Here is a 26,819-nt window from a genome sequence, read left to right as displayed (position 1 = left end):
GAATGGAAAGGCTCTCTGGGATCCAGAGGAATCCTGGCTGGCTGTGAGGGTTACGCTGCCCCTGTGTGTAGGGTGTTTGCTTGGTGCTATGCTCCCCCCCGCCCCCCCCCAGCAAAAGGTGCAGTGTTTAAGGAACTGGGTCCATCACTGTGGTGGGGTGAAGACAGGCGGCTGCTTACCGTCCAGCTTGTGTCTTAGTGGGTTGGTGCCGTACAGCAGCGTGTGCGCCTCTGAGTGTACTGTCTGCAGCTCTACCAGGCTGGCCTTTTTCCCCCGCACGTGCTAGATGGGGGGGTGGGGGGTGGGTCGGCACATCAGGCCATGTAGGATCAGATCACTTATACACTACTCAATAAGCCTATCTCAGAGAGGGGTTCTGCTGGACCCTAGGCCATGGTAAATGCACTTGTTTCCTGGAACAGATCTTGAGCCTGGTGGCTTGAACACAAAGTTACACCCATGGCAAGATTCCGGTTCCCTGCAAGCAGCCTGTAGCAACGATGCGGGGAGGAACAAAAGTGGGGGGTAGGGGGGCTATGAACAGGAGCCCACTATGAAATACCGCATCTCCTCTACCCCCATCATCGATTATTTTCAAACCAGCACCACATGAACCCCTTCATCTGGGACACAGGCTTTTGGTGAATGAGCAGAGATGGTGCTCGAATGGTATGGCAGCACCCTCTGCAGGACATAAGAAAATCTCCCCCATTTGGCCAGCAAAGGCAGGAAAAAGTGTGCTAACCATGTTTTCTTGTGGAAATTATTTCTGGAAACACTGTGAAAAGCACACAGCCTATTGGAACACACCGGAACAAGGTGGCATCCAACAGAAACAAAGGAAACATGCCTGAGATCCTTGTAAATATGCAGCGTGTGCTGCTGGGTCATTCAGAGAGAGAAGATGCCGGAAGTGGCCCTGTTGTGGCTCCTGGCCGTACCTCACATTTGGCACGGAGTCCGGTCTCCTGCAGCCGGGACCAGATGCTCTGAATGCGCCCTGCGTGCTCGGGGTGATTACTGGTGCTATTGCAGACACACTGGTGTTTGAGCATCAACGTGTCATACACCAGCCCTGCGGGGAAGCACACACACACACAGGGGCAGTTATGGAGTGGTCACACACAGTGCTGCCACTAGGGGGCAGCATCAAAACAGGGCCAGCATACCCTCAACAGACAGTCAGAAAAGTCTCCTTTAAACAAAGATGTGATGGCAAACACAGAGAGTGCTTTGCAGGAACCACAAAAACAACACAAGCGAATGCATGGGAATCACCTCGAGCGATGAGCATGCAATGAGAAGATTCAAACAAACGTAATAGAAGTTTACTGTGAAGGTTTTTTGAGCAGTCTGGGGCAAATGGCTTCGTGTTGGGGTTGGGGGTAGCTGCACTCTCCCCATGGGTGGTGGGGTGGGGCTCAGTAGTAAGAAGCACACTATACCCCTGCTTTACTCCATCCATTTTCTGTACCTGCTTATCTAATTCAGTGTCATGGAGGGCCCGGAGCTTATGCTGTAGGCTATGGGCGCAAGGCAGGGAACAACCCAGGACGGGGTGCCAACCCATTGCAGGGCACACTGACACAACATTCTTTCACTCACACACACCTAGGAGAAATTCTGTAATATTTTTGGACTGTAGGGGGAAAGCAGAGCACTCAGAGAAAACCTCACGACGACACGGGGAGAACATGCAAACTCCAGGCACAGAGTGGCAGAAACTGAAACCCTGGTTCCAGAGGTGTGCGGCCTCAGTGCTAACTACTGTGCCACTGTAGCCCCCTGTCTGCTTTACGCTTCGATTATGACTATGATTATGATTGCGATTATGGTTATTATTATTGTGGTTATTGTTAGAGGGTTTGTTAACCCACTGGGCTGTTCTGGGGAGGCAGGGTAAAAGGTTAAGGGCTCACCTGTGGTGAAGCGCAGTGTGGGCGGTTTCTCGGTCATAGGCACGGGGAGGGAGGCGGGGGCGGAAGCGGGTGAAGACTGAGCCCGGGACAGGGGGCGGTGAGAGCCCAGCATGGCTGGCAGGCTGGCTGCCTCCATGCCGGCTTGGTAACTACGCAGCTGTGCTATCCTCTGCTGCTCCAGGAGCAGGGCCTGCTGCTCGGGGGGAGGGCACAGAGAGGAGGAACGGCATCATACACTGCCCCCCCTCACACCAGCATTCACACACACTCAAGCTGTGGGACACTCCAGCACAGATAACAGATAAAAGTGACAGATAAAAGCGACCATCTCATGACCATCTCAATCATACAAACCAATTCACATGTTTCGGAAGGTTAAACAAACACAAACACAGGCAGATACATAGATACACACACACACAGGCACACTGACATGCACAGAGAAAGTCAGAGAGACATACACACCCACACACCAAAAGACCGAGGCAGATTCTCACACAGTCAAACACACGCAGTCACAAGCAGAGTGACACACACACACACACACACACACACACACACAAGGCCAGTTTAAACTTGACGCTTACAACGCGGTTGCTTACATATCATGATCTCCACACGGTTTCTGCATTCATTCCACGTGTCGTTCGCGTACCTACACAAGGAATTAATGCTACATGTATGCAAGACGCAGTACGACCAACAATTTTGGGGGCAGTGTAGTCACCTTTTGTCACGGGACTATGTGTTAAATATGGTACAGTTATTATTAAAGTCGCATCTGATTTTTGTATGAATGCGTTGCTGGAAGATATTCAAAACATGAAATATTTTCAGAGGCAAGAGAAAAAATATTCCGAACATTATTGTGTGCCTCTGTCTACAGCGACTTCAAAATTTTATGGCAGTTTAAATTCTGCTTCCGAATTCAATCTGAGCTAAGAAAGCAGTGTCATATGTACCAAGTACACTGTATAAAGTACAATTAAATTCTTACTTGAATGGCTTCTCCATAGACTACAGACAATTAACAAGACAGTGCAACATTACAGTACAAAAAATACTAAGTAAGGCTGGGTGATGTGCAAAATTAATACTGACATCGCAAGTTATGCACATACAATTCTCACATTGCAGCTGAGTTGAGATCAGGCTTTTGGATACCTTAATACTGTACAAACATTCTGTGGCATAAAATATTTTCTTAAACAACGTTATTTTCCAATGCAGTTCTGGTATTTAGAAATCTTGGTGATAAACTTCGCCAGGAGTGAAGGGTTTAAATTCCACTAGAACATTTATATTTATGTTCTGTTATAGGAAAAAAAACTTCAAGATAATCCTGGTATATGTTTAAAATTAAAGTTTAAAGACAGCTACTTTTGCATGAGCTCTGCATGCACTTTTTTATTCTTGCTGTTTAAATCAGTCATAGACATGTTTGTGAGAAATTGCTTGATTTTGAACTCCTTTTTACTTTATGAATATTGAATATTCATTGTAAAAAACTGGAATTTTTCCCTATATCATGCAGCCGTAATATTAAGTACAAAATATTAACTTCTACAAGACATCTAACAACATATAATGCAACATTCAACATGGGATTGTAAAGTGATACGTGATACAGCAAAGTACCAATATGAAGTGGAGCAGTGGATAGAATATAGAGAATGCTTGCAGCAGTATTACAGAGTCAGCAGAGTCGCTGTGGAGGCACCAAATATACTACATTTCATGCCACAACCTCCTACAAAAAAGACTGGAATGAAGGAGCTGGTCAAGATGGTTTTCTTGCACTGCCCCTGGTGGACATAACTTTTAATCCTTCAGATTTATATAACCTATGCGTGCTAGCATGAGCAGCATTGCAACAGCACGCCTAACCACACACGTTGCAAGCGTGGAGGATAAACCGGCCCATAGATATGGGAGGTATTTTCTGCAAAAAATAACATTAAAACGAAAATGATAAAAAGAAAATACAATCTCCACTTTGCCATTTACTTTCCAATGTATGTGCGCAAAAATCCTGCAAAAATTTAAATTATGATGAAATAGCACCATTTGCATTTTAATTTTCCAGTCATGTATGAGTCAGATGTGTAAAATTGAAAAATAAAATGAGAAACCCTTTTTGTCTTTCCATTTTCCAATTTGACTTTTCATTTTCTACTTTGGCTTTTCGTTTTCAAGTTCGCTACATGGAAATATATGTTAATCGGAGCAGGGCAGTGGGCGGAGCAACTGATCACTGCTGCTTCTCAGTGCGTTTGCCGATTCCTTTCTTCTTGTGTTTCTTGCCCATGTCGCCCAAACTAATGGCAAAGTCACAAGATGCTTAAGTTGGCTACTTATCTGCAGCTTCTGATTCATTTAGCTTCTTATTCATAGTCTTATTTCGGGGCTTAAGTTGGAAATACAAAATAACGTATGAATAAAAGGTTTGAGAATGTATATTTATTTAGTAGAAGAAAGTCTTCCTGTATTGAAAATGGTGGAATTACCTGGGCATAATGTGATTTTTCATTTGTAACAGTAAACTGGTCGCATGACACTTTGATCAATTGTTCACACTTATTTAAATAAGAAGCCATATTTCCAAATGGAATGTGGAGGTCTTATTCATCTTGGGTAAGGTAAATATGAAATGAATAGTAAACAGCAGGCATGCCACTCTAATAACACTGAAATTAGCCTAGGCCAGATAGCTACCTAGCTGAAAACATGGCAGTCTGACCCAGGCTAATTTCAGTGTTTCCTTACAATGGCATACCTGCCATTATATCGCCTATAAGGAAGCTGGAAGGAACTTAAGCCGTGAAATAAGACGCTACGAATAAGAGGCTAAATGAATCGGAAGCTGTAGATAAGTAGCCAACTTAAGCATCGTGTGACTTTGCCATTAGTTTGGGCAACACGGGCGACATGGGAAAGAAACACAAGAAGAAAGAAATCTTGAAAATGAAAAGCCAAAGTAGAACATGAAAAGTCAAATTGGAAAATGAAAAGACAAAAAGGATTTTTAATTTTATTTTTCAATTTTTCACATCTGACTCATACATGAGTGGAAAATTAAAATGCAAATAGTGCTATTTCATTTTAATTTTTGCAGGATTTTTACACACAGACTTTGGAAAGTAAATGGCAAAGTGGAGATTGTATTTTCTTTTTATCATTTTCATTTTAATTTAATTTTTTGCATAAAATACATCCCATACATAGACAGATTACACACAACAACAACAAATTAATTTTTGTATAGCGCATTATCACACACAGATTCTTAGCTGATAATCTTTTTCACTGACCTGTTTGAAGAGCAGCTCCTGCTCCTGTTGCTCCTCCCCCTGGAAGTGGACCTCCTCCTCTTCCGCCTCCTCCAGGGGCTCCTGTTTGATGGCAACACTGCGGGTCGGTGCCTCAGTGCTGGGTCCGGCCTGGTGCTCTAGCAGCTGCTCCTCCGTCTCCTCTGGGTGGCTCTGGTGCTGCCGGCTGGGATCACCAGCTTTGCCTGGCATCTAGAGGAAATTAAGTTGCTTTGTGAACTGCTGCTTGCTTTAATTACACAATTAATTAATTAGTCAGCTGTTTATCAGCTCAGGGCAGGTCTTTAAGGGGACTTTTAATAATGGGCCACCAGGAGGCAGCAATGAGAATGCAGACAGATGCACCTGGAGCTCTTGGCTTCTGAGCCAATGAGATGGCAGATCACAACCGGAGGAAATCTCCAGAGCAACCCGGATGTGTATAGGGTCAGAGCCTCATGGGTAAACATGTGACATTTTAGCAGTGCTGACAAGATGTAATTAGAAAAAACCTTCAGGGATATAAAGTTTATTAAAAACTAAAAACATGACTGAGGATGACAGAAGCAAAGTGATTTATCCACAGAAAGTGGAGAGGTTTCCTAAGGGCTTTTGGGAGTAGTGAAAAATAAGTGGCTTCCCGCCAAATTCCTCTCCGGGCAGGAGGAACTGCATCGTCACCATCGCCTTGTGGCTCCAAACTCCTATTTTCCCTCCCTTTGTGCCCCCAGCCTCCCACTTTCTCTTCCCTTGTGTCTTTGCTTTCCTGCTTTCCTCCTTCTTGTATCCCCACACTCCTGCGTTCCCTCCCCTTGTAGTCCCACCCCCATCCCACCTTGCCAATGTGCAGTTGCTGCTGCTGCTTGTGCTTCTCCAGGAAGTGCTGGTGCTGCTGTTGCACCACCAGCTGCTGCAGGGCCTGGGCGCTCTGGGGCAGGGGGGCCGACTGCGTGCGGCCCAAGGGGCGGTGTTGCTGCAGCTTGTGGAGGGGGAGGGTACACAGGCCTGAAACACAGAGGGATGAGGGGAAGGGCATGTCACTATGCATGAAGATCCACTCTGACCATGTTATTAACCATGTGCACTGTACAAACTGGTCAGCAGGTAGCGTAGCACCCTTTGTAAGCAGGGGAAAGTGTCATAATGCATAATCTAACTCAAAGCAGGCAGCACACAAACACAGTCAGCCTGGGATCCACCCACCTGGAAGCACGGGGCTTGGTGCCCCGGATGGCCCCAGCAGGACCATGTGTTGCAGCAGGGGGTTGTGGGCAGGGCCACCGTTTTGCTCCAGAACCGAGGCTCCCAGGTAGGACGTCAGGTGAGCTCCCACGAGGAAGGGAGAGGCCACGGCCTGCAGGAGTGCGGCATGTCACCATTTAAATGAGCACTACATCCTGCTTGCAGCACGCAACCTAAGCGAGCAGCATAGCCGGCAGGCAAATTGTCTGGCATGTGAACAGGTAACATGGCAAATCACCATGGTAATAATGTCTGTAAACAGGTAACACAGTGAGCTCTGTAAATCACCATGGCTATAATGCAAAGCGCTGTGGGTTAGAGAGCAGGCTAAACACCCTGGATGGAAATGTAATGGAAATGAGATGATGTGACTGTGTGTGTGTCTGTATCTGTGTCTATATTTGTGTGTCCCTTTGTATCTGTGTGCACGTGCAGGAGTGGTCCTCACACTAGAAGGGGCACTGGCTGGCAGCCCCAGGGTGATGTTAGGCAGCGAGGGGGACGTGTACAGGGACAGCTGGCTCATGGGGGTGTCACAGCTTGCCAGCCTATGGGCCAAAGAGGGCTGGGACAGGGGGAACATAGCTCAGTCAGAACCCCAATAACACACACAGGCAGGCAGCTGTCAAATGATGAAGATGGTGGGGGAGGTTACCTCCAGGGGGGTGACAGATAGTGCTGCTCCGTTCTCGGTGCTGTTGTTTGGGGAACTGGGCCCAGAGCCGGGGGCACTATTACACGAGTCTGAGGAGCAGAACCAAACTGTCAGGACAGTGCGGGACATTATGCATGCCCAATGGCGACTCTCAGGCCACCTGGCTCTAGTGCCGGAGGGCCGGCATGAACTCAGCACACGCATACCTGCGGAATCCAGCGGTCGCTTGTTAACACTGCCCAGAGGCCCATCTCTCCGGCGCCGCAGCAGTGGGCTGCTCCGCCTCTCCACCACCTTCTGCTTTAGCCGGGAGCGCAGCTTCAGGTTGGGTTCCGAGGCTGAGGGCATAGGCCGGGAGCACGGTCAGTCATATGTGGCAGCCAATGATGTGCTAAGCTGGATCTTGAGGACTCTCTCTCAGGAACTAAATCCACCTTCCTGGTCATTGACATTTTAATACAGTGAATGTTTCCTAACTTCCGCCATGATAAAATTTAATTTAAAAAGATGCCCTAGCCTTCTTGATCTCTGACACTGGCACGTTTAACTCCTGCCCATGGTTCCGCACATTTCAAAAATTCAAACTGGGCCAGTGCATGTGGAATGTGATCTTGGCTCGAAGGAGTGGACTCATCACTGTCACGTGTGTAGCAGACTCTGTGATTGTGTTTGCTTAATTTCACGGCTGATGTTACGCATCTGAATGTTTGCAGGGAATCTTGCACTCTCTGCCATGCCAGACATTCCAGCATGTGCCATTGCTTCATTCGCCTGGACCACGACGCTTGTCCTGATCACTGTCACGAGCGATGCTATGAACACCCAGCGGCATGATCACAGAACAACAGTGGCCAAGGACAGCGCTGGTCACAGCATCCAGTCTGCAGAGCCATTGTCCAGACTGCCATGTCTGAATGAGGGGCCCCATTGTGAATCCTCAAGGCGATTTACATAAGTAAACAATATACATGCGTCAGAAGAAGTGTATTTATTAAAGAGATCACCCAGCGTGTGAGCAGCATGTTTGTAGATCATACTGCTCATACTGCACATCCATGCTACATGGAGCACACGCATAAGGGTGTGTTTGTGGATCAGTGGGTTAGTACGCTTTGCCTGTGATCAGAAGGTTGCTGGGTCCCAGGGTCAGCAGAGTAATTTGCCCATAGAGCCTCTGAGCAAGGCCCTTAATCCCCAGAAGTTCCAGGGACTGTTTGACCCTGCTTTCTTTTTTTTTTTTTTTTTTTTTTTTTTTTTTAGTAAAAGCATCTGATAAATAGATTAAATGTAAATATTATCTCTGGCCATCATTCACCTGTTACTTTAAGCAACTGTAATCCTGTCTACTGCTGCAGTTAAATTTACCAGAATTAACCTAACACCACTAACCATAACCCTATCTAACGGCAGTCTGATCTCAAGCTAACCAAACCATTGCAGTTATTTCTTGAAATTCTCCATTTGACTATTCAGCCCACTAACTCCCTCTTCATGGGGCCCAATCAGACAAGCCATCTCAGAAGACCCATCCTCAGCATGTCCAAATCACCCCTCCAGGTCCATACCTGTTTTCCGCAGTGGGAAGTCATCCTTCGGGTTGTATAGCCCAAAGACCGGGTGACCATAGCCGGCTGTCAAATTTGTCTGAGGGGGTGGGCTTTGGTCCAGAGAGCTGTGCTGGGTCTTTCTACAGTGAGACAGAGACAAGGCATTACCTGATTGGTTGGATAAGAGCAGAAAGTCACCTATTAGGCTGGATGAGAAAACAGAGATGCCTCATAGGCTGGATGGGGGAAAGGGCATCTTGGGAGATACCTGGGCCCTTCTTCCATAACACACTTGCAGGTCCTGCCTCCTGATGGTCCCCAGCCTTACAAGGGTGACTGCACTTCCATCAGAGCCCGCATGACGCCTGCAGCTAAACACCTTCAATGTGTGTGTGTGCATGTGTATGTGTGTGAGTGAAAGACCGTGGTGAAAAAAAGTCAGCTAAGCCCAAATTGTAACCACAGTTAACCTAAAGGATGTAAGGTCACATGGGTGTTCACTGTGTCTCTCTCCACACTGGGACATGAATTAATCGCAGTGTGACCACCATGTGATCACACACACTCACGTGTACCACAGACGCGGGTCCCCAGATATGCAGTGGCTGAGTGTCCTCTGGGCCAAGGCCTTCTTCTTATTCAGCACGAACTCTTGCAGCTTCATCTTCACCTCTGTGCTGGCGATGGCACCTGGGTTCGGGGACACCAGGCTCAGGTGAAGCAGGCTGCCCCCATGTTCACCATTCCCCACCCTCACCACATCTCCACCCCACACTCATTAACCCTAACCCTGTCCTCACATTCACCATGCCCCACCCTCACTACACCCCCTCACTCAATAACCCTAGCCTCACCCCCATATCACAAAGCCCCGTCCCTCACATAATCCCCATACTGACTCTCCTGGCTGCGCTCCTTGTTCTTCAACTGCTGCAGCTTCTGATCCCTCTGCTCCCTCTCCAGCTCCTCCTCCTGTTGCCGCTGATGATCCGCCTTTCGTTGCAGCTCCACGAGCTCCTGCTGATGCCTCAGGGCCAGGAGCTCCTGCTGCTGCTGGGTGGGGGGGAGCAGAGATGCGGTCACACAGCCATACACTCTGGTATTCATGGGATATCAGGCAGCTAGTCACTTTATTAAAAGACTCCCTGGTCATGATGTAAGATGCGGGCAAAAGGGATGGATAGCTGGGATGCTCAGACTCGCTGCTACCTGAAGGGAACCACACCAGACATTACTGAGGCGTTATAGGGGTCCACTGTACTGCCCCAAGCCAGCTTTGTCCCCAGCAGTCTCGTCAGAACCCGAACTGCACAGTAAGATCAGCTGGCCAGGGCTTTCCGAGTCAGCATGTGGACGTGGGGAATGTAAACAGAGCATTTCCCAGCAACTGGCCAGAACCAGGCTTTAATGGGGTTAATGAGTCTAATTTGGAAGTATGTTTGTATTTCTTTTCTCTCTAGCTTGGATAGCTTGGAAAATCCATGCTGGCGTGAGAAAAGGTCCACTCAGCAGTGCAAACACTGAGGTCAGAAAATTGAGAGGGGAGTGGCTATCAAGCCCTGCTGGGGGGTGGGCGGGGTGTAAAATCCAAATGAAAAATATCTGTGTGTACATCTCTGTTCTGTGCAGAGAGGGGTGGGGCCAGGGGCAGAGCTTTATGAGAGAGGCGGAGCTTTGGCAGAGTACATTGTGAGCTGCGGGGTGATGTGGGAGGGGGCTGGGCACAGTGAGGTGGGCGGGGCCTGGGCACAGTTGGGCAGGCTCACCTTTATATGCTCTTGCAGCTGTGCCTCGTGCTGACGAGACAGCTGCTCATGCTGCCTCTGGAACTCGGCAATGAGCAGGCGGCGCTGCACCTCCTGCTTCTGCTTCAGGGCTTGCAGCTCCTGCTGCAGCCTCCGCTGGTCACATTGCCCAGGGCTGGCCGGGGCCAAGCCTGGGCTCACTCCTTGGCTCGTGGCCTCGCTCATGGCCTGGCTCAGAGGCTGGTCCACGTGCAGGTCCATGGTGGCTCCCCACAAAGCCAAAGCCGAGCTTGCATCCACTGGAGAGCGGAAGAGAGGAGGGGGTTATTTATGAATTAATTGCTAGTCCACAGAGAAGAACAACTTATGCATTACAGCCATGCTAGAGTGAGTTGCTAAATCAGAGACTTTGAGGTCCACAGGTAAATACTACTTGGAGAAAAAGGCCTGTACAGCTGGTCTGCACCCAGCAGGAAACGCCCAGGCTTGAGGCCCTCCACTGGCCTCAGTTCACACTCTTAGGTCATATACTGCTCTTCTAGACTTTTCCACAGCATGAGGCGACCTGGTGACGTTTGCATGTGGCACAAACAAAGGATCAGACCCTCAAGGACAGGGAGCGCTATACTGGGCACTGACAGCAAACTTTGCACAAACAGCCCAGCCCTCAGTGAGTGAGGTTCTACAACACTGACATCACATTTCTCTGACTGACTGTGTGTTTGCTACCTAGCCTGATTACAGGCTGTGAGGCATCACTGGTACAATAACTGGAAAGTAGGAGGATCCATGAACGAGAATGTGATGTGGAGCCCCACAGGAGAAGCCGGTCGTGGTGGGACTGACAGCAGGGACAGCGACAGCCATGGGGGACTGCGCCCAACACGGTATACAGTGCCCCTCACACATAGGAGTGATCTACACACTGAACGTCTGCCATGAAAACATTCTCATGGTGTGGGTGTGAGGCAGGCACAGGGAAGCAGCACTGACCCGGAATGAACTGCGCGGGACAGAAGCTTCCTGATATGCTCTCTTATGACAGCTGACAGAAATGTGTTTTTCATCCGGCACCAATAATCCAATCTACTCACGCTGGGCATTGGGACCCAGCCCATAAAGGGGCCATTGAAGTGGGCCAGAGGGAAAGGGTGCTCTCATCACCTCCTGAGTCCCACTGGACAGGAAATGCGCCAAAATTAACAGCCAGCCCTCCCCTAGCCTGTGTCACTTAAACAAATAGCCAGGATATGGAGTTATTTATTTATGAGGTTACCAACCGCAGCAGAAGGCCAGGCATGTTAGTGAAGGGCTGAATTTCAGCTCCTCGTGCCACACACAGACAAAGCATGCTGGTGTATCTGCTTGAACAACTCATTTAAATACATTGTGCGGAAAAGCCACACCCCTTAATTTAAATACATTATGCAGCAAAACCACACCCCCATATTTAAATACAACACATAAAGCCTCGCCCCGTGCAGCAAAGCCACACTATGGCATGCAAACAAAATGTGCAGCAAAGCTACGCCCCCACATTTAAATATATTGTACAGCAAAGCCAATTATACTGTTCTGCAAATCCATGCCACCACATTTAAATACACTATGCAACACAGCTAAGCCCCTTCATTTAATTAGATTGCACAGCTAAGCCACACCCCTACATTTAAATATACCATAAACAAGACCACACCCCATATTCTAAAGTAAAACCACACCCTTTATTTTTAATCCAGGCTTGTGTCTGTGATTATGGGATAAAATGGCATCTGTCACTGGATGGCTGCACACACAGTAACACCATGGGTACCAACCAGAGGGTCTGCTACGCCCCAGCAACCCCAGCATAACAGGGACTGCTTCTTACAGGGGAGAGTCCCATTGCCCTGTGAAGATGGAAGGTACCTCCCTACCCCAGAGCACACAGCAACAGACCACCAGGAGTAAACAAAAACACTAATTAAAGGAAGTAACTGCCCACTAGCAATTGTGTGCCAGTACTGACTGTGGTGGGTGCACAGAGACACAGACACACACTGACACAACAACAAACTCACACTGGGACAGACAGATACCTGCTCTGTCATTGTGAATTGGACCTTGTTATGGAACTTTTTCACTGGCATACAGGAACTGACCCGTACCCAAGTCACACCGCGAAGAGAGACTTTGGTTTTCCACTGCAGAAGGCTCAGCTTGGTAAAGGCATTGTCAGGTTTGGAGAGCAACAGTGACATAAAACCTAAGAGAGTGTTCACATGGTGTACGTCATGGTTTACTATATGCAATTTCTATTTATTTATTTTTTACTCAGTGCTAATTTTTGCTAGCACATCTGTAAGAATGGCTGCGTTGTGCAAGCATCAAATGCTACCGGAATTAGCATTCGCTTGTGTAAATTTGCATTACAAGGCCATTCCGTCCAGCTGTTCAATAGTACTTTAAGTATGAGGTTAAAAATTTTCATGTTCCGAATTATCAGGAATGCATTAATACATTGTGATTTGCGACACCACTAATAATTAGTAATATATAGAATATGCCATTTTTTCTTTCAGCTAATCCATGCATATCAAAGCAGATCACTGGTATCGCTGTGGTGGTGATGCAACAAACTTGGTTTGATCACACTTTCAAGCAAGGCTGTGTCAGCATTGGTACGAGTCGGGTATGGATCACATACTTTCCAATGGAAAACCGCCAGTTCGCGGTACGGGTCGGGTATGGCTCGGTTACTGGTGGTAGTGGAAAAGTGCCTTTAGTGTATGCAGCTACCAGTGTGTGACTGTGTCTGTCTGTATCTGTGTATCTGAGTGTGGCTGCCTGTATCAGTTTGTCTGTGTGTCTGTCCGTATCTGTTTGGGGTGTCAGGTCCTCAACCAGCACAAAGAGCATCTGCAGGCAGGGTGTCTGGCACACACACACGCACACACTAACCAAGGTAAATACCAGACTTTTGGCATTTGTAGTTTTTTGATCACATTCACAGATATTTGTGGGGACCTGAAAAATGGTCCCCACATCATCAAAATAACAGGTTTTTAATCACATTGTGGGGGACATTTGGTCCCCACAATGTAATATAAACCTAATCCAGACACATACAAACACACAAACACACAGACACACACAATTGCACACATACAGAATCTCTCACACAGACACACAAAACCACACACTGTGCACAGCTCCGGGTCCCGATCGGATGGAAACATTATGTACTTCCATGCCAACAATGTGGTCAGTGACAGCCGGTGCTGTAATGTATTTAGAGACCCTCCCACCCCATCCACCATGGTGACCGGGTGGTGCATCTCCATGACGATTGTGAACACACCTTCCATGTGCCAAAACACTGTCCTGATGACTGCAGCTCCCCGTCATCTGAATAAGCATGCTCAGTTTCTCAAAGAGGCTGCCCCCAGTGTCGACATAAAGCACGCAGAAAGCAGGAACCCTGCAGCACATGCATGACCAACCGCATTGTCACTGATCACGTGATTGACCACTGATCATATGACCAACCATGAGCAGCAAGCATTGCACCTCACAGAAACAGCCCCCCCCCCCGACACAGCCAACAGAGTGATGTCATCCTGTGTGTAGAGGCCCTGCCCCCCTCTGAATGGTGACTGAGTCATTCATTCAGAGAACGGCATGCTAAAGCGCTTATGGGCTAGCGACTGGCCACCACCTCCGCGTGAAGCAAGGAAGCTGTGCTCTGGAGTGGGGGCTGTTCTGTCCCAAGAAAAGGGTGGTTATTATGGGCTGCCAAGGAGTCAGACAAGACACATGGTAGCCAGGGGACCACAGAATCCCGATACCCTGGATACCTGCCAGGCACTGGGGCAGGGTGTGGGTGTGCACACAGACACACACACCCACAACCACACACAGATACACGCACACTAGTACACACAGACACACACACCCACAACCACACACAGATACACGCACACTAGTACACACAGACACACACACCCACAACTAAACCCGTGTCCTAAGCCTCAGCCAGGCTGGGACAGCACACACCCCTACAGAGCAGATCCGCACACACAGACACACAGACACACACACACACACACCCTGTCCTCAGCAGCGTTGGCCACTTAAACATTCACACAACGTGGTTCAGTCACTCTCAGTGCCATTCATGAAAGCAGTCGGTTCACGCACAGCCATATCCGGGCCAGAACAAACAGAGAGGAGCACAGGGAGTCCTACCCATGCATGCGGTGCTCCGCCGGGCCAGGGGCCGGGGGCTGTGTCAAGTTCCCGCACGCTGCTGCTAGGTCTGCACCGCGCTGCTCTCTCTCTCTCACGCCGCCGCTCGTATGCAATCCTGTATCCCTCACACAGAGTACCCCTCTGCTCCTCCCTCTGCTGACGTCAGAGGCCACCTCAGGCATGTGGGGGGGGGGGGGGGGGTTCTCTCTCTCTCTTTCTATGACACTCACTTCATACTCTCTCCCTCTACATCACACTGACTGTTCTCTCTCTATATTACATTCACTCCATCCTCTCTCCCTCTCTATGTCATTCATTCAGCCCTCTCTCCCTCTCCGTCACAATCACTCCATCCTCTCTCCCTCTCTATGTCATTCATTCAGCCCTCTCTCCCTCTCCATCACAATCACTCCATCCTCTCTCCCTCTCTATGTCATTCATTCAGCCCTCTCTCCCTCTCCATCACAATCACTCTATCTTCCCTCCCTCTTCTCGGTTGCTTCTCGCTTCTCGGCCTATTGCCTAAGATCAAGCGTAGTATCTGTTCTTATCAGTTTGGGTGGGCAGTGGTGGCTTGATGGGAAGCGCACTTGTAATTGAAAGATTGCTGGTTCGAATTCCCGACCAACAAGGTACCATGAGCAAGGTACCGCCCCCAAGCACTACTCTCTGGGCGTGGATTAGCTGCCCCCTGCTATGTCACAAAAGTCACATATGGGTCAAATGCAGAAAACACATTTTGTCGTTGCGCACTGTGTGCTGTGGTGTGTTAACAATGACCACTGATAACCAAATTCTAATTCTTCACTCCATCCTCTCTCCCTTTCTAGATCACACTCTATCCTCTCTCCATGACTATCATACTTTGTCCTCTCTATCACATTCACCCCATCCTCTCTTCCACTCTATATCACTTATTCCATCCTCTCTCCCTTGCTATCACACCCACTCCTCCTCACACCTCCTCTCTCGCTATCACTTACTCCATCCTCTTTCCCTCATTATGACATTCACTGTCCTCTTTCTCTCTATATCACTCACTCCATCCTCTCTCCTACATTATCACTATGATTCTATTCTCTCTGTATCACATACTCACCCTCTCCCCCATCACAGACACACACCCACTATCTCTCTGAAACACATGTAATATCAATGCAGCAGTAGTAATGTAATAAGGATCTCTCCCCAATCCACACAGGCACACACATTCAGTGCCAGGTACCAAAGCCTCAACTGGTTCCCTGCACTGCAAAGCAGCTGCTACCCCAGGTGAGATGTGCACTCAGCCATCAGAGCAGGGCATGTAGACTGGCGGGTGTGTCAGCTGGCTGGGGCATATAGAACAAACACTCACTGCGCCGTGTCACGGGCATGACGGACAAGCATGTTATTAACACCACAGATAATCAAAAGCTCCTCCCATTACCAGCAGCATGGGAGGGAGGCTCTCCTTAACCTTTTACAAACAAACTTTTCACCGAGAACCCTAAGAAAGGGAGAAACTCTGGGTGAGATGTTATTCGAATTAGAAAAGGTGGAGGAAAGGAGAAATTGAGTGCTGTGAAAGGATGGAGTATTTATATGGAGGGAGGAGCTCGGGGAAGGTGGGGCCCTGTAACAGGGTGGAGTATTTATACTGAGAAGGAGCTTAGGGTAGGCAGGGCTCTGCGAAGTATTTATATGGAGGAGCAGCTGAAGAAGGCAAGAGCAGCTCAGGAAAGCTCAGCGTGTTCGCATTAAAGTGAGAAGCAGATAAAGCACCCAGCTGCAAGGAGGCAGAGGGAGGGCTCTACGCAGGGACAGCACTCACATCCCTGACTGGCCAGACAGCATGCGGCTGCTGAGGGACCAGGGGTCACCGTCTGCATTCAGTACCACAGTGACTAGAATTTCTCTGACCCCAACATGACAGGCGGAAGATTATGGGTTATTTAATATGGATTCCCTATTTTGCTTTTATCACCTCAGAATCACATTCTGTTTTTATTCACCATAGCAGAGTGATTCAGTGAGATACAAAACACTTATCTCAAGAAAAAAAACTACACAGAACAGAAAAAGCCATCACGCTCTGCTCTGGACATGGCTGTCACTTCGTCTCCGGACAGCAGAATGTGGGAGAGGGGCAAGTGCCACTCTGCTTTCCAGCATACAGAGCGTGACTCTGGGAAACTGGTGTGTTTTACTGCAAGCCTAAGCGCCTAATTATAGGGGAAAGAGAGGGGAGCCAGGTGGAGGTGCAGGCTCAGCTCCTGTCCTCCGTCGGGGGGAAGCACAGCGACTCCCTCCGCACCAGTTTTACATGACATCCTTTCAACACATTTCTTTCTTTCCCTGTTCCTCTTTGCCCCCTCTCAACTCCTCACCACGCAGCTGCTGCTGCTGAATTCTGGGACAGTGCCATCCATTACAGAGCCACAGGTCAGGGCTTCGGAGTTTGGGAGGGGCTGACAACGGCTTTTATTTTCTATTTCTGAGGCCCAGTAGTTTGGTGGCATGGATGAGGCCAAAGCAGAACCACCAAAACCGCACTGCCCCCGCAGCCAAGCAGTCAGGCCGAATGAGATCGGTTCTCACAGCCCAAAGCTCATTAATGTTGCATGTGGGGTACAGAGCCACCTGCAAGTATCTGTGGGGATTGCAGGGCAAGTGGCATGATGCACCAGATGGGGATGGGAACCGGGACTGTGGTCCATGAGTATTAGGGTATGTGGTACACTCTGACCTGAAGGGGGTGGTACATGGCCCACATTCAGAAGAGGACATGACTCTTATGGCTCAGAGCAGACCACAGGTAAGATGTCTAGATGGAGCAGGCCATTAACACGTGCTGATCGCACGTTCCTCACAACCACCACGGCACCCACATCTCTCAGAAAACACCCCCATTTATGCATAATTACCACAGCTGCGAGCCAGACCCCTAGCCAATCTCGAACCTGTGACCGGGAGCTGGGCTGCCGTCGTGTGAATTCAGTCCACTGGTACGTCCGTTGCATGCCCTCTGTGGGCTGGGCCAAACCCATCAACACCGGAGCTGGCACAGGTAAGCTCTGGCTGGGCTGGGCGCCCCTGCACTGCCATCGCGCCCCTCAGGTAATTAGCGAGCAGCCTGTCTCCGCACAGCACACCACCCACTGCCAAGCTCACCCGCCACGCTGTGACCTTGCCGCCCCCAGTGACTCACGTTCACCCGCACCTCCCCTGCTGTAGTGGAACCCATCGAGCCTGAAGCAGACACCTCCGCCGCTTCTGTGATGCCATCCATAAACACAGTGCTGCTGTTTTATGCTAGCCAGGAGAAAGCCTTGTCTGATGAACAGACGCGCCAGTCGGGAAAATCAGCCTGTTAGGAAAAGATGTATAATCACCTCAGAGACAGAAACACGAATTCCAGAGATGCTTCCTCTCAGCTTCACAGTACTTGTTGGCATTTTTGGATGCTATTTTCCCCATACATTGTGAATATCATATGCATATGAGTCACACTGGAGATTATAGCCTTGGCATCCTGCTCTGTACAAGAGAGATGGAGAATACCGGTTATGTCAAAATGACAGGTTGGGTCAAAGGTCACAAAGGTCAAATAAATCAAAAAGTGACAGGCGGTGGCTGCAAGCCGGGTGACGTCATGAGGTAGTGGGAGGGGGGGCTATTTTTTTTTGGCTGTGAGCCAGTTGAGCGTTGGGATAGGGGTTTATTTGTATATAGTTTATTTATTTATTATAATTTAATTATGTATTATTATTTAATTATTTATTATAATGTAATTATTATTATTTTATATTGAGTAGAGTGCTTATGAGTGTGTTGTTTTGTCTGCATCCACCGGGGTGCCGAGCAGGGGGGACTGAGCAGGGGGGTTGTTGCGTTAAGGTCCCAAACACTGGGTCTGAGTGGGGGTGGGTTACCTGATGGAGTGTGAGCGTACGCTGTACCACCGTGGTAAGGTCCGTGGCTTTGGAGAATCTGTAGAAAAGGGCTCTGAGAGAGCGATGCTGTGTCTGTTGCGGTACCGTGGTAAGGTCCCGTGGCTTTGGATAATCCGCAAAGGACTCGGAGAGAGCGATGCCGGAGAGCTGAGAGTTGTGCTGCGCGAGACTGAAAGAAATCCTGTGAGAATGACCAAGTTGGAGCTAAGAATGAGAGGAGGAGCTGGGTCTGACGTCCAGTAAAAAACGCTTAGCAGTAGTTTGACCGTCTGTGTGTGTGTGTGTGTGTGTGTGTGTGAAAGCCGACACCCCCCTGCAGCAGTAGCAGTTTGGCCTTGTGTTTTTCCTCATGCAACCTATGTACATCCCGATAGGTCAAATCCCGGTCAAACTGTAATTTCGGCCACAGATCAAGTTTGACACTTTGTATTTCAGTAAATTTTGGTTGAAGTTTTGTCTTTTCCCCCCGACTCCCCGCCACACATCAAGTTTGACATTTTGTATTCCAGTAAATTTTGTCTTTTCCCCCCCCCGACTCGCCCCCATACCGTCTGCGCAGTTAAAACGTACATCGAAATAGACAACAGATAAAACTTGACAGGACGTATATTTCTCCTTAAAGAATCCTAAAAAGTAAGCAACCGGTGAAATTTTTATTACCTTGAGAAGGGTCCCCCTCCTTTGGTAAAGAGACACAAGTACCCCACACCCCGTATCATCAAGGCATTGCCCTACTGGAAAGAGAAAACTACATGGGACCTGCATAGAGTAAGTATATTATTTCTTTTACGCGTGTTTTTGATATTTTACGCGTGTTTTATGATAAACACAATACAATAAAATAACTTAAAATAATTATTTTATTTTTAGAGATTCAGCTATTTTGGGTTTGTTTTTTTTTCTCTACGGGAGACACTGCGGATAGAAAACTCCATATAGTGAGTATATTATTTCTTTTATACATATGATAAACGCTATACATTAAAAATAACTTATTCTAATAATAGGTATTCTCTATTATTTTATGTACAAGAGAGACGGCACGGACCGGTCAAGAGAAAATCTACGCAAGACCTGAATCAGCAGGTATGGATGGAGCAACACCCCCCCTCCTATACCTGAAGCGCTATTAAATGAAATAGACAACATCAACAACGCTAATAATGATGAAAATGATGCGGTTTACTTTGCTCAACACGACTCGCCACCCGCAGCGTCTGGTGAAGCGACGGCCCAAGAGCCCTGTTTGCTACCATCCTTAGAGACATTATTAATAACCTTCCGGTGCTGATAGGGTCGGCACCGACCCATTTTTAAGTTTAACATGCATAAAAGCACCACATATATTTGTGCATACTCTTAAAACAAAAGGCTCCATATTGAACCTTTTAGCTTGGTACATATATGACACTCCTTGGACATTCTCAATTAAAAGAAATGGCACCTTTTTGAAGGCAATGGTTATATTTCCTCTGGTTAGAACCCCTATAGTTCTATATAGCACACCCAAGAACCTTTTTTTTCGAAATATATACTGCATCAAAGTTTTTTGACTTTGTCAGGAATCTCTATTTAAACTAAATAAATTAAAACAAAATCAAGGTAAGGCATCCCCACACATGTAAGGTAAGATAAGACCAGTTCAGTTTATTTATATAATTCTCTAGAGGTTTATTTTATCATTATTTTTTATTGAAAACGAGAGGAATGCTGTCAAAAGAAAGGTCCAGAAAGCCACACCAAAAATATTAAAACCAATCTTTTCATGGATAAGGAAGCCTAACAAGGTAACCAAGAAGTAAGAAACAAATTGGATGATAAATAATTGTTTTGAGGGTATCTTATGGCTGATGTACTGTAAGACACGTGCTGCTTGACACCGACCCGTCTAACATAAGAGACAGGAACAGAAAGCTAACATAGGCCGAAGGTTAAGCGTGTTAAATGAAAGGCAGCGGGATAATTCCCCATAATGCCGCACTATAACAAAATCAAACGCGACGTGAAAACGTTTAATAGACCTCAATAAAAATGTCAGGGACGTCTACGACAAACGCAGATTGTTGCCTAGTGGGGAAACTGCCTTTTGGATACCGAAATGTAAAACTAGCAGCATCGCAAAAAGGGTGTTGTAAGTCTTTAAAAATATTTCATCGAATGAATTTGTTAGTGTAACATGAAAGTGTTTCAAAGATGTACAGATGTTTTAAAATGTAATATGAAAGTTTTTCAAAGTAAGATGTACAGATGTTTTAAAATGTAACATGAAAGTTTTTCAAAGTAAGATGTACAGATGTTTTAAAAAATGTAACATGAAAGTTTTTCAAAGTAAGATGTACAGATGCTTTAAAAATGTTCGGGTGTTTTATTTTCTAGACGCGTTGTACAAAAACGGTTTGTTATGTGTACGCAGCGCAAGCATGTTTGTACAAAGTTTTATGCATTCATTTTGCGAATCAGTTTTGAAATCTAATATGAACGTGGCTTTTATTTTACAAAAACAAAGTTGCAAAAAATTTGTAGGCTCTTTATCAAAGCAGATTTTGTTAATATAACATGAAGTTTTTTTTTATTATTTTCAAAGTTGCACAAGGGTTTTAAAATGTAACATGTACACGTGTGTTTTATTTTTCAAACTTGTACAAAAACGTGTGTGTACATTTATCAAATGAGTTTTAAAATGCAACATGTACAGGTATTTTATTATTCAAAATAAAAGTTGTACATACATTTTGTTATATGTATGCAGCACGGTCATGTTTTTAAAATGTGCTAATATTTGCGGGATGGTGGGAATAAAGCGTATTTAAAAGGGGTACCTCTCGTGGAATCTACCAATCTTTAGCAGCTTTTGAACCCTGAGCCACACGGGGACTGGGGTTTTTAACCGTGAGACTCGACACCTAGCTACGCATTAGATCCTTACTTCAGCAATGGTCCCCATGTACCCAGTGTAGGGTCAGGTCCATCGCAAGAGAATGTCTCCGCCGTGAAAGAACGATCCACCAGCATTTTGTGTATCAACGAATCTGTAATCATTCTTTCCATTCATTATATGCTGAGTTTTCCAAAATTGTTTTTTAGCTGAAGCATCAAAAGCTGTAACTTCGAGTGCACCTGGTTTAATAGCATTTTATTTATAACAGTAGGAGCTTGTAAACTGCATTTAGCGGTCGCATGAAAACACATTAAAAACTTTAAAGAATAAAGCTTTAGTTATTTTTAATAAAGACGGCTTTCTAGTAAATGGTTTTCCTACAAGGTGACCCCGCGGCCTATACTTAAGACATCCGGGCGCCTGATTTGAGATGTTTACTGAGGACGGTATGTTAAGTTAACAGTGGTGACTGAGCTGCACCGTGTTTGACTCTTAATGAAACTTAGACCTAATTCAACAGAACCAGTCGTCATCCACTTTGCAGTGAGATTTCTGTGCGAAATGTGAACAAAGATTCATTTTCTTACTTTACCACTTATCGGATAACAAGGGAAATGGCAGCGGCAATAACCTACACAGTTATTTGTTCCTTCCATATGTATATATATAGCACCGCAGAACGTTTTGCACTTTTTTGCACTATTTGTTTATTGTTTGTTGTGTGTTCTACATGCATGTTTGCACTGGAGGATCTGCTTTTTATTCTCATTGTACATGAGTATAGTGAAAATAAAAAGGCATTTCATTCATTCATAATATGTCGGACACAATGGCTCTGAGCACCAGGGAGTCCGCCGTGAGGCGCACGAGCTGCTAGCTGATGTAATGCTGCGAACGGTCGGGGCTCTGACATTCTTAAGGTGCGGCTATCTATCCCCGAGACACTTTAGCCAGGAGCGTGTATATTTGCGCTTATTAATGCTGCAGTGTCAGGGTTTTGCTGACTCTTATAGGAAGCTGGCTAGCAATAACATTTTTAGCTGGTCTTTTTCATTTAGTACATACACGGTTTAGAAGAAAACCTAATCACCATTAAAAAAAATAAATAAATAAACGTACAAAACTATTGAAATCCCCCAGAAGCATGTGCATATTTTTCTGGTTTGCATGTTGTGTGTGTGTGTGTGTGTGTGTGTGTGTGTGTGTGTGTGTGGTTACCTAAGCACAGTCGGCCTAGTGTTTGATAGGTGATGGAGAAGCGTACGGTCGTGGGGACAATAAACTACATGCGCCTATGCCAACATGTGTTTAAGTATAGCGACAAACATGGACGCTTTCTTTAACGTAAAACAGTTAAAGGCTCATACGGTTTTGTTTACATTTTTATTTTTTTAATTTCAAGTAGCCTCTAATCACCTTACATTAGTTCTGATTTACTGTAGTCACCAATCAGAGTATTTTAAAACAATGGCACTGAAATGTCACCACATGTTAAAGCTAACAAAGTAACATGATTATATCAGCGGAACAAACCAGTCGCCGGTACGTATAGACAGATCATGTGTTGCTCAACAATCGACAGCATTTTGAAATCTATTTGTATTTAGACAAATATATTGGGAATAAAGCGTTGTGTTTTAAAAGGCAGACATTGAGGTCGAATTTAAATTGGTCACAATTGTATTGTTTTCCGCAGCTAGAAGTGTCGGCTGAGGTTGATTTTAATTGGCATGTCAGTTTAGGATTCTTGCAGTAGAAGTTATGTAGTGAATTGCGGTACTCTGAAATTAAGTGATATGTGTATTAGAATCGTGAAGCGTCATCTTCCTTTGTTTTAGGTTCACCCCGGGCATTTTATGAATTGTAATGTAATATCAGACAGTGTGTGATGAATTTCTGAAGGCCTGTTATAGGCCTATATGACAATTTCGTGGAAACGTCTCATGGAAAAATGTAGTTGCAGTTTGTCAGGACTAAAGACTGGCTAATGTGACATGGTGAACAAGTCCTGTGGTTAAAGAATGCCGGCCTGTTGCTTAAAACATTGTGTTGTATGCCGAATGTTTCTTGCCCATAGACTACATGTTGCTATACTGTTCCTTTATAATATTCAACTATTATTTTTTAAATCATTTAATGAAATAGGTAAATACCTCATCATTGATGACTATGGTCCACCTGAGTGACAAGTAACCCGTCCTGGACAGAGGTTTCTTCAAGGCCTGTTGTGGGAACCCCATGGTGTAGGATTAAGAGAAAGAATACAGGGAGTGGTACAAATGAGCAGTTGTCCTGCCCCCTTTTACTCATTTTGGATGCTTAAATTACTAAATTGTGATTTTAATGCTCATCTGTATGATTCTATGGTCTGAGCGAGTCTCCAGTACTACATGAATGGTAAACTTAAAAACTCTACTTCTCTTAGCTTAATGATATTTTCTTTTACTGTGTACGATTGGTAGAAATGAAAATCGTGATTTGTCTCTCAGCTTGTGTGTGTGTGTGTGTGTGTGTGTCTGTGTGTGTGCGTGCGGTGTGTCAACAATGGCAATTATTCACTAAATTCTAAACAAACCCACATATAAAACCCCCTCCCCACCCACCCCAGACACCTATAAAACACAGCATTCTTGCTCTCACCCCCCACTCATTTTGTGAAAAAGCATGTCTGTTGCCAAGACTACAGCTCGTGTCTTGAGTCGTACATACTATGACCCCAGCCACCCGGGGTCATACGGAGGGGCCTCCAGACTGCAGAGAGCCGTGCAGGAAGATACGGGGGAAAAAAGTGGCTACTGATGACATCAGAGAGTGGCTGTCTATGCAAGACAGTTATACTTTACATAAGCCGGCTAAAAAGAATTTCCCCAGGAGCAGAGTGTTTAATACCGAGAGCCATGTATCAGCGGCAGGCCGGTTTATGCGACATGCAAGGGCTGGCGATGTACAACGACGGGTTAAAGTATCTCCTTACGGCAAACCCACATATAAAACCCCCTCCCCAACCTCCCCAGACACCAGCCCTTTTCCTGGAGGACATGTCTGAATTTACTTTTGGGTCGATACAGCACAACAAGTCTTCTCCTCAACTTAACCCCCAGCGATCCCCATCCATGACCCTCTATACTTTTGGACAGCGAATGGATACAACGCCACCAGAGCTTCCTCAATACACTCCGCGGCAGGCCGCATCATGGTGCCCGTATGGGGTTCTGTTCCAGTCACAACCTCCGCGTGCGGACTCTGCCCTAATGGATACATCGCGGGTTACTGCATCGATGTTGGATGATTTCCGCGATCGTTTTGCGGCTCCATCATTATCTGGAGATTCTGGGTGTGGCGGCATCACCGTAGCTGCCATGAAGATAATCAAAGGGTCACTTGCCTTTATTCTGGATCGGCTAATCGAAGATGACTTGAAGGCGACCTGTATCGGCTGTACTGTGAAACACCCTAGCCTGCTTCAGCACACGTGTCGCTATGAACCTGTACCGTTTTATTTCTTTAACAATTTTGAAAAGCTGTTCAAAAAGCTGTATAGGCCACGGCTTAAACATATTATCACAAAGGCGGTGGCCATGTTTCACCCTCATACCGCTCCTGTAAAAATACATGCATCAATCGATGTGTTAGTTTCTGAACTTAAAGGCCAAATTAATGTACGGGCCAAATTGCGCGAGCTGAAACGCTTCGCTGAAGACGGTGATTGTGAGTATGCTGTAGATGAGGCGTTTAATGATTTCTGCAATTTGTACACATGCGAGCACCCTATGGCTGGTGTGTAAACGTCTGTCAAAATGTGATTGGCTGCTCATTTTTATATGCTTTCTAAATAAAATGAGTTGAGTCATGAAAACATTGTGTCGTTATTGCTAACAAGTACTTGACCGTGTTTATTTTACGCCATCAAAACCCTGGGTCATTTGGTGGCGTAGATAGATTATACAGGGTGGTACACATGTTGCCTGCTTAAGGGTGACATAATGGGGTAGTTGTACATCGCCAGCCCTTGCATGTCGCATAAACCGGCCTGCCGCTGATACATGGCTCTCGGTATTAAACACTCTGCTCCTGGGGAAATTCTTTTTAGCCGGCTTATGTAAAGTATAACTGTCTTGCATAGACAGCCACTCTCTGATGTCATCAGTAGCCACTTTTTTCCCCCGTATCTTCCTGCACGGCTCTCTGCAGTCTGGAGGCCCCTCCGTATGACCCCGGGTGGCTGGGGTCATAGTATGTACGACTCAAGACACGAGCTGTAGTCTTGGCAACAGACATGCTTTTTCACAAAATGAGTGGGGGGTGAGAGCAAGAATGCTGTGTTTTATAGGTGTCTGGGGTGGGTGGGGAGGGGGTTTTATATGTGGGTTTGTTTAGAATTTAGTGAATAATTGCCATTGTTGACACACCGCACGCACACACACAGACACACACACACACACACACACACAAGCTGAGAGACAAATCACGATTTTCATTTCTACCAATCGTACACAGTAAAAGAAAATATCATTAAGCTAAGAGAAGTAGAGTTTTTAAGTTTACCATTCATGTAGTACTGGAGACTCGCTCAGACCATAGAATCATACAGATGAGCATTAAAATCACAATTTAGTAATTTAAGCATCCAAAATGAGTAAAAGGGGGCAGGACAACTGCTCATTTGTACCACTCCCTGTATTCTTTCTCTTAATCCTACACCATGGGGTTCCCACAACAGGCCTTGAAGAAACCTCTGTCCAGGACGGGTTACTTGTCACTCAGGTGGACCATAGTCATCAATGATGAGGTATTTACCTATTTCATTAAATGATTTAAAAAATAATAGTTGAATATTATAAAGGAACAGTATAGCAACATGTAGTCTATGGGCAAGAAACATTCGGCATACAACACAATGTTTTAAGCAACAGGCCGGCATTCTTTAACCACAGGACTTGTTCACCATGTCACATTAGCCAGTCTTTAGTCCTGACAAACTGCAACTACATTTTTCCATGAGACGTTTCCACGAAATTGTCATATAGGCCTATAACAGGCCTTCAGAAATTCATCACACACTGTCTGATATTACATTACAATTCATAAAATGCCCGGGGTGAACCTAAAACAAAGGAAGATGACGCTTCACGATTCTAATACACATATCACTTAATTTCAGAGTACCGCAATTCACTACATAACTTCTACTGCAAGAATCCTAAACTGACATGCCAATTAAAATCAACCTCAGCCGACACTTCTAGCTGCGGAAAACAATACAATTGTGACCAATTTAAATTCGACCTCAATGTCTGCCTTTTAAAACACAACGCTTTATTCCCAATATATTTGTCTAAATACAAATAGATTTCAAAATG

General features: G+C 46.2%; 1 protein-coding gene, 1 long non-coding RNA gene and 1 pseudogene across 8 annotated transcripts in view; 2 read left to right on the top strand and 1 right to left on the bottom strand.

Moving 5' to 3' along the window:
- LOC111842922 (histone deacetylase 4-like) overlaps positions 1 to 26,819 on the bottom strand; it is a 53,808-nt gene that overhangs the window by 11,214 nt on the left and 15,775 nt on the right. For 2 of the 7 annotated variants that reach the window (XM_023810042.2, XM_023810046.2), the window contains exons 1-14: positions 14,644 to 14,780; positions 10,438 to 10,715; positions 9,571 to 9,724; positions 9,241 to 9,361; positions 8,690 to 8,811; positions 7,331 to 7,462; positions 7,125 to 7,213; positions 6,918 to 7,034; positions 6,431 to 6,581; positions 6,063 to 6,232; positions 5,231 to 5,440; positions 1,920 to 2,112; positions 942 to 1,075; positions 180 to 282 (exon numbers count right to left, since the gene is read on the bottom strand). In XM_023810042.2, coding sequence (XP_023665810.2) covers positions 180 to 282; positions 942 to 1,075; positions 1,920 to 2,112; positions 5,231 to 5,440; positions 6,063 to 6,232; positions 6,431 to 6,581; positions 6,918 to 7,034; positions 7,125 to 7,213; positions 7,331 to 7,462; positions 8,690 to 8,811; positions 9,241 to 9,361; positions 9,571 to 9,724; positions 10,438 to 10,715; positions 14,644 to 14,647 — 1,978 coding nt within the window. In that variant the 5' untranslated portion in view covers positions 14,648 to 14,780. The other 5 variants (XM_023810044.2, XM_023810045.2, XM_023810043.2 and 2 more) reach the window with 4 other exon arrangements.
- LOC111842952 (U2 spliceosomal RNA) lies at positions 15,149 to 15,268 on the top strand (annotated as a pseudogene).
- On the top strand, positions 18,528 to 21,319 carry LOC140593221 (uncharacterized). Its single transcript, XR_011993472.1, has 3 exons — positions 18,528 to 19,349; positions 19,452 to 19,519; positions 19,615 to 21,319. It is a non-coding gene; the product is annotated as an uncharacterized lncRNA (long non-coding RNA).

Source organism: Paramormyrops kingsleyae, chromosome 1 (genome assembly GCF_048594095.1).
Source record: "Paramormyrops kingsleyae isolate MSU_618 chromosome 1, PKINGS_0.4, whole genome shotgun sequence".
NCBI classification, from domain to species: domain Eukaryota; kingdom Metazoa; phylum Chordata; class Actinopteri; order Osteoglossiformes; family Mormyridae; genus Paramormyrops; species Paramormyrops kingsleyae.
The sequence above is the reverse complement of the archived record's forward strand: the minus strand, read 5'-3'. Positions and strand labels throughout refer to the sequence as shown.